This window comes from Ceratotherium simum, chromosome 13 (genome assembly GCF_057802395.1).
Source record: "Ceratotherium simum simum isolate JZ-2026a chromosome 13, ASM5780239v1, whole genome shotgun sequence".
Classification (NCBI taxonomy): domain Eukaryota; kingdom Metazoa; phylum Chordata; class Mammalia; order Perissodactyla; family Rhinocerotidae; genus Ceratotherium; species Ceratotherium simum.
The window spans coordinates 33,090,254-33,106,896 of NC_141912.1; the positions used below are offsets into that span (position 1 = coordinate 33,090,254).

Here is a 16,643-nt window from a genome sequence, read left to right on the forward strand (position 1 = left end):
GAAAAAACAAAGCGCCTCCGGCCCTTTAACGTCGGCCTCCTTCCGAGATCCCCCCCAACGACCCTAGACCCCTTCAGGGGGCTCGGACTCAAGCTCTACTCACTACCTTCTCACAGGCTCCATCCCCCGTCAATCAAAGCCCAGAAACCCTGAGAGCAAGAGGCCCGGGCGCTCGCAACGGCAGGGGCCGGGAAGTTTAAACGTTCTGGCACCGCCCCACATGCGAGTAGGCCAATCAGCATCCAACCTTCTCAGCGACTGCGGTTCCCCTCCCCCCTCTTCCTCCTGTCTCACTAGGCAGGATCCGGGTCTCTCCGACCAATAGTGGCTAAGAGGGCGGGGCGTGTGCGCGCGCACCCCCTCCTCGCGCCGGCGCGCTCCTCCCGCAGGCTGCTAGTTGTTAGTCAGTGGCGCGGTCTGGCGCACGTCGCTACCCAGGTGACGGAAAAGGCGGGAAAACGCCGAGCGTTGCGTGCAACTGAGGTGGGGAAGTCAAGAGCCCGGGGCTGAGATCGTGGGGGCGTGGTTGGCAGGGGCGGAGAGAGGAGACGTGCACTGCTCGCCCCACAGGGCCGTCAGACCGTCCCCAAAGTACAACCTTCGCGTGACAGAAATGAGGGTGGGGCGAGGGAGTTTTCCACAGTCCGCACGTTAGTGACATGCCTGAGAAGTCGCCCCTCAAAATGCCCTGTCGCCACGGCTCTCAGCCTCGCAGCCCCGCGCCTCAGCCCTCCGCTAGAAGTTCTCGGGGGATTTGCGGTTGCGCGCGCCCCCTGCCCCGGCCTCCTCGCTCCTGAACCGCCTTCGTTTTCTGCATCCGCAGAGCCTCCAAGGCCATGGCCGCCGTGGGAGCGACCCCGGCCAGGACGCCGCAGGGACCGGGCCCCGGAGGGGCTTCGGCCGGCTTCCTCAGCCCCGCCCTAGTGCCGGGCCCCGGGGAGGCCGACGAGGAGGACGACGAGGAGCAGCTGGCGGAGGTCTCCGGGGCGGCCACGTCGGGGGAGCAGGAGAGCGGGGAGTTGATTGGAACGTGGGGATGTTAGAATAAAAGGGGGCTGGGAGGGGCTGGGCAGTCACTTTCCTCCGCTGAGCGTCTAGTTCACACTTCCTGAATGGGGGTGATGATGCCTTTCTCGGAGATTTGGTAAAAGGATTAAAATTAAATAAGGCACAGCCCAACCCTGCACTTACGAGTAGTTCAAATCTTGGTTTCCTGTCTCCCTCGCCGGACAGATCCATCTGTGTGTGCTGTGGAATTCAGGATACTTGGGCATTGCCTACTATGACACTAGTGACTCCACCATCTACTTCATGCCAGATGCCCCAGATCACGAGAGCCTCAAGCTTCTACAGAGAGGTGGGGACAGAACGGTGAATTCCTCTCCTCTGGGACTGGAAGTGTCTTTCACTCATATGTCCTTATCTGACTCAATCTGTTTTATTAGTTGACTCCCTGAGGCTCCCTTTGCTGTTTTTAGGAGTTCATTTCATTATTCAACAAGTATTTATTAGGTGTTTACAATGTATCAGGTGCTGGAGATAGAGTCCTGGGCAAATCAGTCATGTCTGTCTTTCAGGAGTTTGTAGTCTAGTGACACTCTCTGGGGAACCCCATTCCCCTCCCACCACCAGCCAGTCTTACTACTCTTTCCTTTTCTAAATCTCATGCCTGATTTCTACCTACGCTCCCACTGTGCAGAGCACTCCCTACTCATGGAGGGAGGAAGCAAGGGGAGGGCTATAGGATCCTACTTAGTCAAAGTCCTTCCTCCTTTAACTCATTTGGTCTCCATTCTCCTTCCAAGTTCTGGATGAAATCAGTCCCCGGTCCGTTGTTACGAGTGCCAAACAGGATGAGAATATGACTCGCTTTCTGGGGAAGCTTGGTAAGGACTGGGCAAGGCTGAGAGGGAGAATGAGGGAGGACTAAAGTATGGAATATTCCAGGAGACTAAAGGGTCTTGGAGGGAGCTAGAGCCAGGAAGCCAGAATTGGGTGACAGGGAAGGTGGGACAGAGGTGGAAGACTGAAATGTACGGACTAATGGCTTTCTTTGCCTTGCCTACAGCCTCCCAGGAGCACAGAGAGCCTAAGAGACCTGAAATCATATTTTTGCCAAGTGTGGACTTTGGTATCTCTTTCCTTTTGCTTTGCCCAATCGCCCATCACAGTTTCCGGACCCTTTTTCCTGTCTCGACCCACATCATCAGACGTCTCCCCTCTGCCTTATCTCATCCTAAGCATTTGTGTTCTCCAAGTCCCATGACCAGTCTTCTCAAGATCTGTCCTGGTCCCTGCCCTTTAATAACCTGCAGCTTATTGTGAAACCACCACTTAGGCATGTTTAGGGATGAGGGCCTCCCCTGAGAAGAGAGAGTGGTGACTCTTTTTGGATAGCTTTGATTGTTGGAATTTCCCCCTTTAAGTCTCTTTAAAAAGGGGTATTGCCTCAGTGACCTTGATGATTCATGAGGCACTTCTACAACCTTCCCAGGTTTGCAAAAAGGACAAGGAATGTTCTATCCTACTTAGATGTTAGAGCATTTGTGTTATTAATTCCTCTATTAATATGATCTTTTTGACCAAAAATCCTCAATTCCAGACAGATATCTTACTCTCCTGAGCCATTTATCTTTCTCAGGTTGTGTTTTCAGCCAAACATCTTTATATTATATTAGAATAGAGAGAATTAGGCTACTAGTCTGAAATTTTGGGTCTTGTTTCAGCTTTCCATTAACTGCCTGTGTGAGCTTGATAAGTCACATCATCTCTCTTGCTTCTGTTGTCTCATTCTTACAATGAGGTGAAAAATTAGGCTACAGTTTCCCTCCCCTGTCTCCCCCAAAATAGGTCTGGAGATAAGCAAACAGCGCCTCCTTTCTGGAAACTACTCCTTCATCCCAGACTCCATGACCACCACTGAGAAAATCCTCTTCCTCTCCTCCATCATTCCCTTTGACTGCCTCCTCACGGTAAGATGAGTCCTGGGAGATAAGGGCTGGAATGCAGCAGATTGGAGACAGGCACAAGCACCCCGGTCCTAGGGTTGAGTCCTGGGAGGTACTAGCCCAGCCCTGGAAAATAAGTTTTCCTGGTGTTGTCCAGTCTCCAGGACATTGGGATTTACCCCAACTCCGCTATTGATCCCCTCCCAGGTTCGAGCACTTGGAGGGCTGCTCAAGTTCCTGGGTCGAAGAAGAATCGGGGTTGAACTGGAAGATTATAATGTCAGCGTCCCCATCCTGGGCTTTAAGAAATTTGTGTTGTAGGTGGTTTACCGTAAACTCAACCAACGTAAGGTGGGATTGGGAAGCCTGAATAGTAAGACATGGTGAGGGTGCGGTGGAGGGTGGGCAGTGACCCCTCAGGTAAAGTGCTCTGGGACACACAAGAGCACCTGAGGGGGATGTGGAGCTCTGGGGAGATGACTGAGACGGTATTCCGGGAGTGGGGCCAAGGGGGTGGAACTCTGGAATGAATTCAGACCTCTCATATCCCAGCCACCTTCCCTTCTGCTTGTTTTCTGTCCTCAGGACCCATCTGGTAAGCATAGATCAAGACACTTACAGGTAACGGGATGGAGGCAGGCTGTCGTCTCTGGGGAGGGAGAAGGATTAAGCTTAATGCTCTAATAATCCTAATGAGGCTCCAGTTTCTTTAATCCTGGGGCTATTAAGATCTCTTTCCCTGAAGGAAAGGAGAGAGGGGGGTGAGGAGGAGAGAGGAAGAAAAGCACAAAAGTGTCACCTTCTTTTTCTAAAGGGAGAAACTGAGGCAGAGATCAGTGAGGGACAAACCTTACATCAAGACTTGATCTCAGGAGGATGTTCCCAATCCCCATTCCATTTTCTTAATTCCCTTTAAAAATCCAGGTTACCCCAAACTCCTCCATTTCTCCCTGACAGCGTTCTGCAGATATTTAAGAGTGAGTCTCACCCCTCAGTGTACAAAGTGGCCAGTGGACTGAAGGAGGGGCTCAGCCTTTTTGGTAGGTGTGCCCTGTCCCTCATCTCACACTACAAAAGCCTGCTGGAAAAGCAGCTGCCTCCAAAGCTGTGTCCCAGCTCCCCTCTTGCTCCTTTACCCCCATTGCCAGATGTCTCTTCCACTCCAATCCAGCTTTCTTATCCTCTTTGTACCCTCTCTGAGCTTGGGATCTCTCCACACCTTGCAGTTGTCCAGTGTCATTTGCATATCATCTCTTACTTTACCAATTCCATGTTCATTCCTTGAGTTTGTATGAAAGTTTTTACTAGCTGTGCACCTGTCTAAAGACTTTGGGCAGCCCTATGTATAGAGGAGAGTTACATAACTGCATAACTGCCCATGTTTGATTTGCATAGTCTTTATCAGTTGTCTCTGGCTTTAAAGTGTATTGGGGACATTGCCCCAAGTATTCACGTGGTTTAATTATGCATATCTCAGTGGGTTGTATCTGACGTTTACAGATATGTCTTGGGCTCTTTGTGAATCTATGCCTGCTCTGTATTTTTCTGGCTGAGTGTTCCTATGAGTGCCCATCCCCTCCCCTAAATCCATGTAAGGTAATCCCGGCTCAGACTTGTCGCCAGGCGCAGGCTTTGGCTGCCTTTGTGTCCTGTAGCTGGGAAACGCCCCCAGGCCAGCCTGCCCAACGCCCAAACCTCTGACCCGGATGCCTCAGCTTAGACACATCCACACATTCCTTTCCCTGGCCCTGCCTTGAAACAAGCTCACTCCCTGCCCCCACTCCCCACAGGAATCCTCAACAGATGCCGCTGTAAGTGGGGAGAGAAGCTGCTCAGGTGAGTGTGTCTCACACACTTGCTACAGGTTAATGCATGCAGTCTACAGACTCACACACCCCATTTAGTAGTAATAAAAACAACTGCTCTTTCTTGAATGCTGGCTAAATGCATTTAATCCTTACAACAACCCCCTGTAGTAGCTAGTACTATTCTCATTTTATGTTGTCAACACAGATACACATATACCCATTGATGATACACAGACTTCCACACCTACACAATAGAAACATAATCACAAAACATTAATGTACACATACTAATATCTTTAATTATAAAAAATATACTTCAGGGCCGGCCCCGTGGCTTAGTGGTTAAGTGCGTGCGCGCTGCTGCTGGCGGCCCGGGTTCGGATCCCGGGCGCGCACTGACACACCGCTTCTCTGGCCACGCTGAGGCCGCGTCCCACATACAGCAACTAGAAGAATGTGCAGCTATGACATACAACTATCTACTGGGGATTTGGGGGGAAAAATAAATAAATAAAATCTAAAAAAAAAAAAAAAATATATATATATATATATACTTCATATTTGAGCTACTCTCTGATGACTTGCAAATTTGTGTCTCTAGTTCTGAGCTCCATATGTGGAATAGTAATTGTACATGATCGCCGCCTGCAGTTTCCACAGGCAGCTCAAACTAAGAGCATCCAAACTGATGTCCCCCAGACCTGTTCCTCTTCCTGCATTCCCTTTTCTGGTTAATGGCATTGCTGGCAATACAGCTTCTCAAGCTCTGAACCTTGGATTGATGCTTCTCTCTCACCCGCCATATTCAGTTATTCACTAAGGCCTATTGATTCTATCCTGAAATGTCTCTATCAGCCAGCCCTTTCTCTCTCTTTCTGCTGCTCTGATTCTGGCTGTCATCATTTCTAACCTGGAGCATTGCAGTCGCCTCCAAATTGATCTCTCTGCCTCTAATCTCTTCCTTTTCTGATCTATCCTTCATTCTAAAATTCCTGTCATTCCAGATCAGAGATCTGAGCATGTCACTCCACTTTTTTTTAAACCTTAATTAGATATAAAATAACATAAACCTCAGAACCTTCCCCATTACCTGCAGGATGAAGATTAGCATCTTTAGCAATATGATGTTCAGGGCCCCTCCCATTTACTCCAGTTTTACTTTCCAGGCTTACTTTCCCAAGGCCCTCCTAAATCCTTTCTTACTGGATCCACCCTATATTCCGGTCATTTTGGGCTATTTGCCATCATGGAAACGCATCATGCCTGTGTTTTTGTTGTTTCCTCTAGAAAGTCTTTCCCCTGTTCTCCACCTGTCAGAATCTTACATTCTCTTCAAGTTGCAACCCAACTATCACCTTTTTGGTGAAGCTTTCACAGGCACCTGTAAGGAGACTGACACGTGCCTTCCTGTGTGCTTACATAGTGCTTGTTTATGTTTTCTAGTTGCGCTAGACATTTCAACATCAGGTTGAAATTAGCAGTTGGTGAATCTGCTTGCCCTCATGGCTGGGAACTCTGTGCAGTGGCCATTCCTGTTACCTCAGTGCCTGGCACATGGCCTTGTTCACAGTAGCACTCAGTGAGTGAGCACAGTACATGAGTCTAAGCACACTGGTCACATCACCTCTAAAAACTCAGAGCAGACACCTTTGCTAGCCTACAGGTGCACAATCCTTTTCCCACCTCACCCGCCTTGCAGTATATGTCTTGTGGAGGTTAATTTAGGATAATCTCTGAGGTCATCTCCAGGTTATTGGTGAGGTGATTTAATTACCCACACATTCTCTAGTGCTTCAGGTGCTGGTCTCTAATCTCAGCCAGGGGTGAGAAGGAAGGAATTCTCAGTGGAGAACTGAGTTAAAGGTAGGAGAGGAGTTCAGATTCCCCAAATAGGATCCAGCAGGACATGGAATCATAACCTGAATGAGGAACTAAGGACCCAGCTGGCCTAAAGCTGGACAGGGCACCAGGAAGGTGACTGAATGTCACAGTAGGCTCTAAAGAGCACTGTCCAAGCAATCTGGAGCCCTGAGTTTGAGACCCACCTGTACTTATTAGTAACACTATGACTTTTGGACAAGTTGTGTATCCTCTAAGGGCCTCATTTCCTCAGCTGTAAAATTAGGGAATTTGGCTTCACTCATATTTCTCCTGGCACTAGGAGGACATACATTCGTCAGAGATACCTAGATATTTTACAAGAAAGTCGGCTTGGTGAGGCTCATGTGCTCTCCAAGGTGGGGACGAGTATTCATAGACTGGCCTATGCTGCTGAGGGTGGAGCCTTCTGTCACCAAGGAACAGAGTGCCTAAAACCTTCCCTCAAATCCAACTGAGTCCTCTGCTTCATTCTAGCCTGGGGTGTTCTAAGCCAGGGTAACTGGCCATAGACTACAGTGTGAGTTATACATCCTCAGGCCCCAGTGTCTCCACTTGTTGACTTTTATATAAAATGATATACCTCATGGCTTGTTCTAATGTAGAAAAGAGTCTGTGGGCTCACAAGTCCTTATAGAGTCTCACACTCTTCATAGCCATAGGGAGATAGGGACACCCAGAATTAGACAACCACAGATGAAACACTTATTTCTGTATATTAATTTATTAGGAAATACCTCAGACACATGAAAAGTATAAATAATAATCATATTATTATTATAAACCTCTGTGTTTTCACCAGCCAATTTAAGAATAAGCAATGTTCTTAAAGCCCCTTAAATGTCCTTCCCCAATCCTTCTTTCTTCTCTGCAGAGATGACCATTGTCATGAATTGAGGACTTATCATTCCACATGAGACAGTTATATACTTTCACAGGAAGAACACAAAAAGACGAAATGTCTGTGCTGTTACATCTGGAGACACTTTCACAGCTAAATACGGATACACAAAGTCATTCTGACTCACCTTCTCCTACTCAGCTACAGAGAGAGCTGGAGTGTTGGCATACAAATGCCTCAACACACTGCTCTCCCTCTAAAATATGACAAGCTCCATCACATATCCACATGGAATGACACGTGGTCACATCCATTGAAACCGTGATATACAGACACAGTCTTGCTCACATCCAGAGATTTTTGGTAGATACGTGTAAACATACCTGTATAGATAGGACACTGTACTTGCCAGTACAAATACATATTGCCACAATTTCTAGGGACCTCCAAACACACAGTTTCACAAATTGAGATCAAGACAATGATGAGAACAGATATAATTTCTGTTCTTCCCACTCCAACCCTCATTTCCAGGCTATGGTTCACACGTCCAACTCAGGACCTGGGCGAACTAAATTCCCGTCTGGATGTCATTCAGTTTTTCCTGCTACCCCAGAATCTGGACATGGCTCAGATGCTGCATCGGTTGCTGGGTCACATCAAAAATGTGCCTGTGAGCCCAGGGTAGCGGGCAGAGAGGTGGAGAAGGAGGTTGAGGGCCAATACTGGACATTGGGCTTCTTGAGGGGTGTTAGGATGGGAGAGGGAAAACAGTGGCTGTCCACTTGTCTGATTGTAGCTGATTCTGAAACGCATGAAGTTGTCCCACACCAAGGTCAGCGACTGGCATGTTCTCTACAAGGTGAGGCCTCCCTCCTTGAATCCTAAAAGTCCAGGTTACACTCCTCAGCGTGTGTTCCAGACCCTCTGTTCTCTGCTCACCCTGTCCCACTTTATCCCAACACTTTTTTTCAACTTTGTGTTGTAGAAATTGTCAAAAAAATTGAAAGAGAATAATATAATGAACCCCCATGTGCCCACCATGCAGCTTTAACACTTTGACTCATACCAATCTTGTTTCATGTATATCTTCTCCCACTTTCCCTTCCTGGATTATTTTGAAACAGTTCCAAGCCATGATATCATTTCACCCATAAATATTTTAGTATGATTTTTGAAAGAAAATTATTTTTTAAAAACAGTAACAGGGCCGGTCCTGTGGCGTAGTGGTTAAGTGCGCACGCTCCACTGCTGGCAGCCCTGGTTCAGATCCCAGGCACACACCAATGCACCGCTTGTCAGGCTATGCTGTGGTGGCGTCCCATATAAAAGTGGAGGAAGATGGGCACAGATGTTACCCCTTCCTCAGCGAAAAAGAGGAGGATTGGCATGGATGTTAGCTCAGGGCTGATCTTCTTCACACACACACACAAAAATCATAGGCAAAAATAGTAACAATACCATTATCTTACCTAAAAAATTAACTTAATTCTTTAATATCAATTATCTAATGTTTAAATTTCTAATCATCTCTTAAATGTGTTTTTTTAAATTACAGTTTATTTAATTAGTATCCAAATATTTTCAACATATGGCGATGAGATGATGTCTCTTTAAGTCTCCCTTATGGGTTCCTTCTCCATTTCACCACTCTCTCTCTTTCCCCTTGGAAGTTCTTTGTTGAAGAAGCTAGATTATTTGTCCTATAGAGTCTTTCTTTGCCTGGATTTCCGTGATTACATTCCCTAGGTGCTCTTGACATGTTTCTCTCTCTTCTGGAATTTCTGCAAATGAGTAGTTGAATTTAGAAGCTTGATCAGGTTCAAGTTTGATTTTTTTTCAATACTGTTTCATAAGAGGAGGAATATGTCTGATACATCTGTCTCTCCTTTTGTGATGTTAGCTGCCTTTGATGTTTAATACCTAAGTCCGTTAGTTCTTTAGGGACTGCAAAGTAGTATTATTCTAATTCTGTCATTCTTTTTTAATTTCTTAGCCAGAATGTTTCTGTAAAGAGAAACTTCCTTTCATCTGCTCTTTGGTTATCCAGTGATAGAGTTCGTATCACAGAAAATTGCTTGATATCCCCCTCCCCTTTATTTACCAGCTGTCAGCATACAATAAATTAGTTCCCTAATATCCTCTAAAGTAGCCAATGAGTTTTTTGTTGTTGTTTTAATATCATTACAGACTCATAGATTTATAGGTGTTTCAGTCCACTGCATTTTTAATCTTTATACATGTCCAAATTATTCCATCTTTGGCAATGGGAGCCTCTTCATATTGGCTTCTGAGTCCTTTAAACATGATGCCAGTAGACTGTGATAGCTTCCCTGCTCTCTGGGTGACAAGATGTACCTAGATGTGGTTATTGCTACTGAGGTATCTATCACTTCTAGACCCTCACCACCAACAGAGCTAGGAAATATATGTATGTATACTAACCCATGCATACACATCTATGTTCCTGAATCTATCTGTATATTAAAGAACCCATGAGTTCATACTCATACCTCTGATTCCAGTCCAGTACCACATAGTTCACTCTAGACTTCCTTCTTTCCTCATTTGTAACCTCTTTCTCTGACAGTGAAAAATCTGGTTCTCATTATCTACAGATATTTACTTAACATATAAAGTAGCGTTTATGTGTTTTCTTTTAACATGAGCAGATGTGTGTGACTCTTTGTATATCCCCTTCTGACTACTTAATGTTTATCGTCTGCTTCAGCCAGGCCAGGCTCTGCATTTAAGCACTCTCTCTGGGAGACCCACTGTGTTCCTGCTCAGTACAGCATGGTGGTTAAAAGTTAGACATCTGGGTTCAAATCCCAGCTCTTCCATCTACTTTCTCTGTGAGACCTTGAGCCAGTTATATTACCTCTTTGTGCTTTAGGTTGCTCATCTGTAAAATGGAGATAATGCTAGTCCCTATCTCCTACGATTATTTTGAGGAATGAATGAAATTAACACATGTAAAAAGTTTAGAACGTTGCCTGGCACTTAGTGAGCATTCAGTAAGTGTTAGTTCTTATTTCTACTTCTGTTCATTTGCCCATGCTCTCCCCCTCACCCAGAATACCCTCCTTCTTTTTGAATAGCCTTGTTCGAGACCCAGCTCCTTTCCTTTTCTCTGCAAAAATATCCCCAGCTATTTTAGCCCATGTTAGCCCATTCTCAGAACTTCCTTAGTAATTTTAGTCAGTTCCACAACTTGGTCAATCTGTTTTGTGTGTAGTCATTGTTTTTGCTGCTTGTTTGTTTCCGTAATGGCTAGATTATAAGCCCTTTGTTTTATATACTGTATATATCCTCTGCCACAGAGTAAGGCTCCGTAAATGTCCTATGGATTGCGTGTGTCCACTCAGTCTAATCCGTGGTTAGAATGGCCACCTCAGGTCACTGACCTTTACCCTGGGGAATTAACTCTCAATGACGCTCACCCTTGCTCTCTTCCTGTTCTCTCTTAGCCCAGTGCTTTCGTTGCCCTTCTGCTCATTTACTTCTCTGCCTTTCATGTCCCTCTTTCCCTTTCTCCTTGCTCTATACAAACCCCTCTCTTGGGAGTTTGTACAAACCTGTATCAAAGCACCTATCACTTTATTTTTAAATCTTCTGGGTGTATTTCTGTCTGCTTCACTAGACCATGAGCTCATCTGGGACAGGGACCATATCTTAGTTGTCTTTGAAGCCTCACTGTTTAGTGCAGTGCCTGGCACAGAATTTTTTTTGTGTGTGTGTGTGAGGAAGATCAGCCCTGAGGTAACATCCGTGCTAATCCTCTTTTTGCTGAGGAAGACCGGATCTGAGCTAACATCTATTGCCAATCCTCCTTTTTTTTCCCCAAAGCCCCAGTAGATAGTTGTATGTCATAGTTGCACATCCTTCTAGTTGCTGTATGTGGGACGCGGCCTCAGCATGGCTGGAGAAGCAGTGTGTCAGTGCGCACCCGGGATCCGAACCCAGGCCACCAATAAATAGCGGAGCGCGCGCACTTAACTGCTAAGCCACGGGGCCGCTGGCACAGAATTTTAAGATGCCATTTCCTCTCTCACTATTTCTTTGTTGCCTTTGAGATCTTTTGTTTTTGTGATTGTGTTTTTCCCTGTTGGTCTTTGTTCTTCTCAGTCCATCCCTGTACCCTCACCACAGCCTGGCCTGGGTGTGGGCCACCTTCCTCTGTCTGTTTCTCCTACAGACTGTGTACAGTGCCCTGGGCCTGAGAGATGCCTGCCGCTCCCTGCCCCAGTCTATCCAGCTCTTTCGGGACATTTCCCAAGAGTTCTCTGATGACTTGCACCACATTGCCAGCCTCATTGGGAAAGTGGTGAGTGGAAGGAAAGAGGCAGAGCACCTGGAGAACTAGGGGAGAGAGATCGAGAGGGACTGGGCTCTGGGGGATGTGGTGTGGAAGATGGGGAACCATGGGAGACACTGAGGTCAGTTGGATGACTAAAGATGGAATGGTGAAAGCAGGTGGCAGAACACCAGGGATGTGCTTGGAGGGTTAGGGTTAATGCAGGGATTGCAGGGAGAATTGGGGCCCAAGTAGAGGTGAGGAACAGGACCAAGAGATAGTGCTGGGTGATAAGCAACTGGACTTCTTGTCTCCTCAGGTGGACTTTGAGGGCAGTCTTGCTGAAAATCGCTTCACAGTCCTTCCCAACATAGATCCTGAAATTGATGAGAGTGAGTGTTGAGTGTGCAGATGGGCCTGTGAGCCCCGAAACATGAGCCTGCCTAGTGATGGGGTACCATCCTTGGTAGGTGGTCACTACAAGTGAGGATAATCATAGCAATCAGGGGAGGAGCAATCATTACTTTTGATATCAACATGTCTTCTACCCTCCTAGAAAAACGAAGGCTGATGGGGCTTCCCGGTTTCCTCACTGAGGTGGCTCGGAAGGAGCTGGAGAATCTGGACTCCCGTATTCCGTCATGCAGTGTCATCTACATCCCTCTGGTGAGGGCATGAGGGTGGGTGTAACCTCCAGAGGTTTTTAGGAGAGGTATTAGGCTTATGAAGAACACAATGGTAGATAAGAGAACTTCTGGAGAAGTCTGAAGAACTCGGTGGCTGTTTTGGTGGCTTTGGCCCCCTGAGGGAAGCCCGGGGGGATACAGGGGTCTCTGGCTTCCTTGAGGGAGAGAAAGTGCCCAGTATGTTACTCTCTGCTTTATCTCCTTTTTACTTTCCCCAGATCGGCTTCCTTCTTTCTATTCCCCGCCTGCCTTCCATGTTGGAGGCCAGTGACTTTGAGATCGAGGGACTGGACTTCATGGTAAGACCTTCGACCTCTGCAGGGGAGTGATAAGGAAAATGAATCAGCAGCTGAGGGAGGGTCTTACCCTGTCAGCACTGCCCAATATGGGATCTTTCTCCTGTAGTTTTACTTTGATCTTTACCAGCTCTGAGACAGAGGAGAAAGAAGTCAGGGTGGGGGCTGGAGGTGGGGTCAGAAAGGTTGGAGAGGATGAGGACCAAGAGATGCAAAGCCCACAACTTGAACCTTGTACCTAGTTTCTCTCAGAGGAGAAGCTGCACTATCGTAGTGCTCGAACCAAGGAGCTGGATGCATTGCTGGGGGACCTGCACTGCGACATCCGGGGTGAGAAGCAAAAGGCTGGAGGGGAGCGAGCAGCTTGGAGGTGATTCCGACAGGCTCCTTTTCTTCCTGGTTCTCTACTCTGACTCTCCATCTTCTCTGAATGTCTCTGGGTGTCTCAGATTGTATCTGCAAGCCTGTTTCCAGGTCCCTCTGCTGGCGTCTCTGTCTCTCCTTCACTTTCCCCTGAAGCTGACCCCCAGCTCCCTCCCTCACCTACCCCCAGACCAAGAGACCCTGCTGATGTATCAGCTGCAGTGTCAGGTGCTGGCACGGGCAGCTGTCTTGACCCGAGTGTTGGACCTTGCCTCCCGCCTGGACGTCCTGCTGTCTCTTGCCAGTGCTGCCCAAGACTATGGTTACTCAAGGCCCTGTTACTCCCCACGACTCCTTGGGGTACGAATCCAGAATGGCAGGTGAGAACAGAAGCGGGTGGAGGCATAGATACAAGGGGCCTGAAGTCCCCATCTTCTGGGGGGTTCATCCATCTGGATCCATAGGCTATGTGCGAGGTACCTCTCCACTGCAGACATCCTCTGATGGAACTCTGTGCCCGAACCTTCGTGCCTAACTCCACAGAATGCGGTGGGGACAAAGGGAGGGTCAAAGTCATCACTGGACCTAACTCCTCAGGGAAGAGCATATACCTCAAACAGGTGAGGAGAATCCCTACAAACTAGGCCTCTGGAGTCTTCTTCATTGTCTCCATCCCCCACCTGCCAGCCAACCCAGCTCCCTACAGTTCTTCTCCCCACTGTGTTCTGACCCCACCTGTCATGAGAAGACCAAAGCCCACACACCCTGATCCTCTACCTCACATGTTCTCATTCTCTACTTGAGGGAGAGCCATGCACTAATAGATCTTTCCGTAAGCCTGAATTCCCTTCCTCCACCTCTGAATAGGTTCATGCCATTCTCAAGTGTGCCTCTGTCCACTCCCCATCCTTCTTTACTGATTCTAAATGAGCAGAAGGGGCTATGATCTTCTATTAAACTGTGTCCATCCCTCCTTGATCTATCATTCACCCCTCAGTTTAGCCTCACCTTCACCTTGGCCTACACCACCATGCCCCAGGCCCTGTCTCCTCCCCTATTCAGGTAGGCTTGATCACATTCATGGCCCTGGTGGGCAGCTTTGTGCCAGCAGAGGAAGCCGAAATCGGGGCAGTAGACGCCATCTTCACCCGAATTCATAGCTGCGAATCCATCTCCCTTGGCCTCTCCACCTTCATGATCGACCTCAACCAGGTCAAAGGGAGCGCAGGGAGGTGGGGTTGGGGGAGGGGCATAATGGGGAAGGAACTCTACCCCTGAAACATTCCTTCTGCCACATGCCCTCTACTGTAGGGGCAGGGAGCACCCAGAGAATCTCCGGGTCTCAGAGACCCGGAGAATCAATAATGTGAACCTTTATTGAACCCTCACTTTGTGCGAGGCATTGTTTGCAATGAAAGGATGAACACAACATGTGCCTCGCCATTAAAGAACTTGCAGTCCAAGGCTGGCCCTGTGGCATAGTGGTTAAGTTTGGCGTGCTCCGCTTTGGTGGCCTGGATTCGCGTATTCATATCCCAGGCACGGACCTACACCACTTGTCAGCCATGCTGTGGTGGCGACCCACATACAAGATGGAGGAAGACTGGCATGGATGTTAGGTCAGGGCTAATCTTCCTCGAGCCAAAAAAAAAAAAACAACTTGCAGTCCAGTAGAGTGGACACATATACAAGCAGCTTTATTCACAGGCAGACTGTGGTCAGTGCGTTACAGGTCTTGAATGCTAATGAAACTCTCCCTGTCCACCTGGTGCCCAGCAGGTGGCGAAAGCCGTGAACAATGCCACTGAGCGGTCTCTGGTCCTTATTGATGAATTCGGAAAGGGAACCAACACGGTGAGGGGAGAACCTAATGAGAAACTAAGGAGGGGAAAATGGAGGAGGATGAAGGAGGATGCGGGTGAGGCTGGGCCTCAGGAAAAGAATAGGGGTGTGTGGGCAGAAAAGCAACAGAGTAGGAGATGGGGAGAGGCCAGGGCAGGTGGAGCGGGGCACATGGGGCACCCACGGTTCCACACCCTCACCCTTGCCCCTGCACAGGTGGATGGGCTTGCACTTCTGGCTGCTGTGCTCCGACACTGGCTAGCGCTTGGACCCACATGCCCCCACATCTTTGTGGCCACCAACTTTCTGAGCCTCGTTCAGCTACAGCTGCTGCCACAGGGGCCCCTTGTGCAGTATTTGGTGAGGAAACCAATCTAGCCCCCTAAAGGCCCCTAGACTGAGTGTTTCCCAGAGCAGCAGGGGACAGGCTCCTCCATCAGAACAGGGGCTCCCTGAGCATAGGGACCATGTCCCTTTTCTTTTCTCACTCCTCAAAAGGATTGGCCAAGGGTTGTGGAACAGGAAGCAGAGTGATTGATGACACACTATCTCCTTTTATTCTTTTTTAAGACCATGGAGACCTGTGAGGATGGGAACGACCTTGTCTTCTTCTATCAGGTTTGCGAAGGTGTTGCCACTGCCAGCCATGCCTCCCACACAGCTGCCCAGGCCGGGCTTCCTGACAAACTCATTGCTCGTGGCAAGGAGGTTAGATCCGGACATCAACCACTTCCATCAGGGCTCCCTTCCACTGTCCCTGCTCCTCTCTAGGTCCTGGGTTTCTGGGCCCATAGGATTTCTGACCCTTATTTCCTCTTCTCTTACCCAACTCCCCCCACCCCTTCCACCTTCTTTCTTGTTCCTAGGTCTCAGACTTGATCTGCAGTGGAAAATCCATCAAGCCTGTCAAGGAGTTGCTAAAGGAGAAGCAAATGGAAAAGTGAGTATGTGGTCCAGGGTCCTTGTTCTCTCTAGCATCTTCTGCAGCTCTTCTCCCCCTTTCAGGGACTCAGACAGCCTCTTTGCCTTTCAAAGACCCATGATTTCTTTCTGAAATCTATAAATTTTCAAGGTCCTGCGTGTCTTGTGTCACAGCCTCTCCCCTCTGCTCAGGGACTCAGTTATCCATTCTCCCATAAATCTCACTGTTCTCTCTCCCCTCAGTTGCCATATATTAGTAGATAAATTTCTGAAACTGGATTTGGAAGATCCCAACCTGGACCTGGACATTTTCATGAGTCGGGAAGTGCTGCCTGCTGCCACCACCATCCTCTGAGAGTCCTTCCTCAGCTCTCCTCCAATTCCCAAACCCTAGTGGGCTGCACATGCCCTCTTTGTTTCCTTATCTCCTTCAGACCCAGAGTTCTCAGTCTCCCTGAAAATTTTGTTTCATATTAGGAATAAAGTTTATTTTGAGAAAGTTACTGTTTCCTTAGACCAGCCAAAACAAAACAAGAGAATAGGAAAGAGATGAAACACCAAGCAGGAGTCCACAAAGGGACTGTCCTTGCCTCATTAAAAATACAGTGACACTGCTGTAGGGAGACCCTCCGATTCTACCCAGGGGGACTTCATGAGAACCAACCACTTCAACAGACCCTACAGAAACAGATGAGAGGGAAGACAACGGAGCCCAAGGGAGATGGTCGCCTTAAGTAGGAACACCCCAGCCTCAGACAGACAC

General features: G+C 48.0%; 1 protein-coding gene across 5 annotated transcripts; it reads left to right on the forward strand.

The window, feature by feature from the left end:
• The first annotated feature begins 382 nt into the window (after window positions 1-382).
• MSH5 (mutS homolog 5) lies at window positions 383-16,245 on the forward strand. 5 transcript variants are annotated; one of them, XM_004424347.3, is made up of 25 exons: window positions 383-483; window positions 824-977; window positions 1,234-1,357; window positions 1,806-1,886; window positions 2,069-2,131; window positions 2,851-2,972; window positions 3,156-3,265; window positions 3,534-3,569; window positions 3,906-3,988; window positions 4,739-4,784; window positions 8,010-8,148; window positions 8,275-8,337; window positions 11,674-11,802; window positions 12,092-12,164; window positions 12,329-12,438; window positions 12,677-12,757; window positions 12,997-13,084; window positions 13,308-13,497; window positions 13,611-13,737; window positions 14,180-14,329; window positions 14,897-14,971; window positions 15,176-15,319; window positions 15,530-15,667; window positions 15,826-15,899; window positions 16,124-16,245. In XM_004424347.3, the coding sequence occupies exons 2-25, from the start codon at window positions 837-839 to the stop codon at window positions 16,233-16,235; spliced, it is 2,499 nt and encodes an 832-aa protein (XP_004424404.1). In that variant the 5' UTR covers window positions 383-483; window positions 824-836; the 3' UTR covers window positions 16,236-16,245. The 5 variants fall into 5 exon arrangements, with proteins under 5 accessions (XP_004424404.1, XP_087294486.1, XP_014638393.1 ...); XM_014782907.2 differs by lacking the exon at window positions 383-483 and having other exon boundaries at window positions 546-977; window positions 3,501-3,569; XM_087438360.1 differs by lacking the exons at window positions 383-483; window positions 15,176-15,319 and having other exon boundaries at window positions 543-977.
• Window positions 16,246-16,643: the final 398 nt, after the last annotated feature.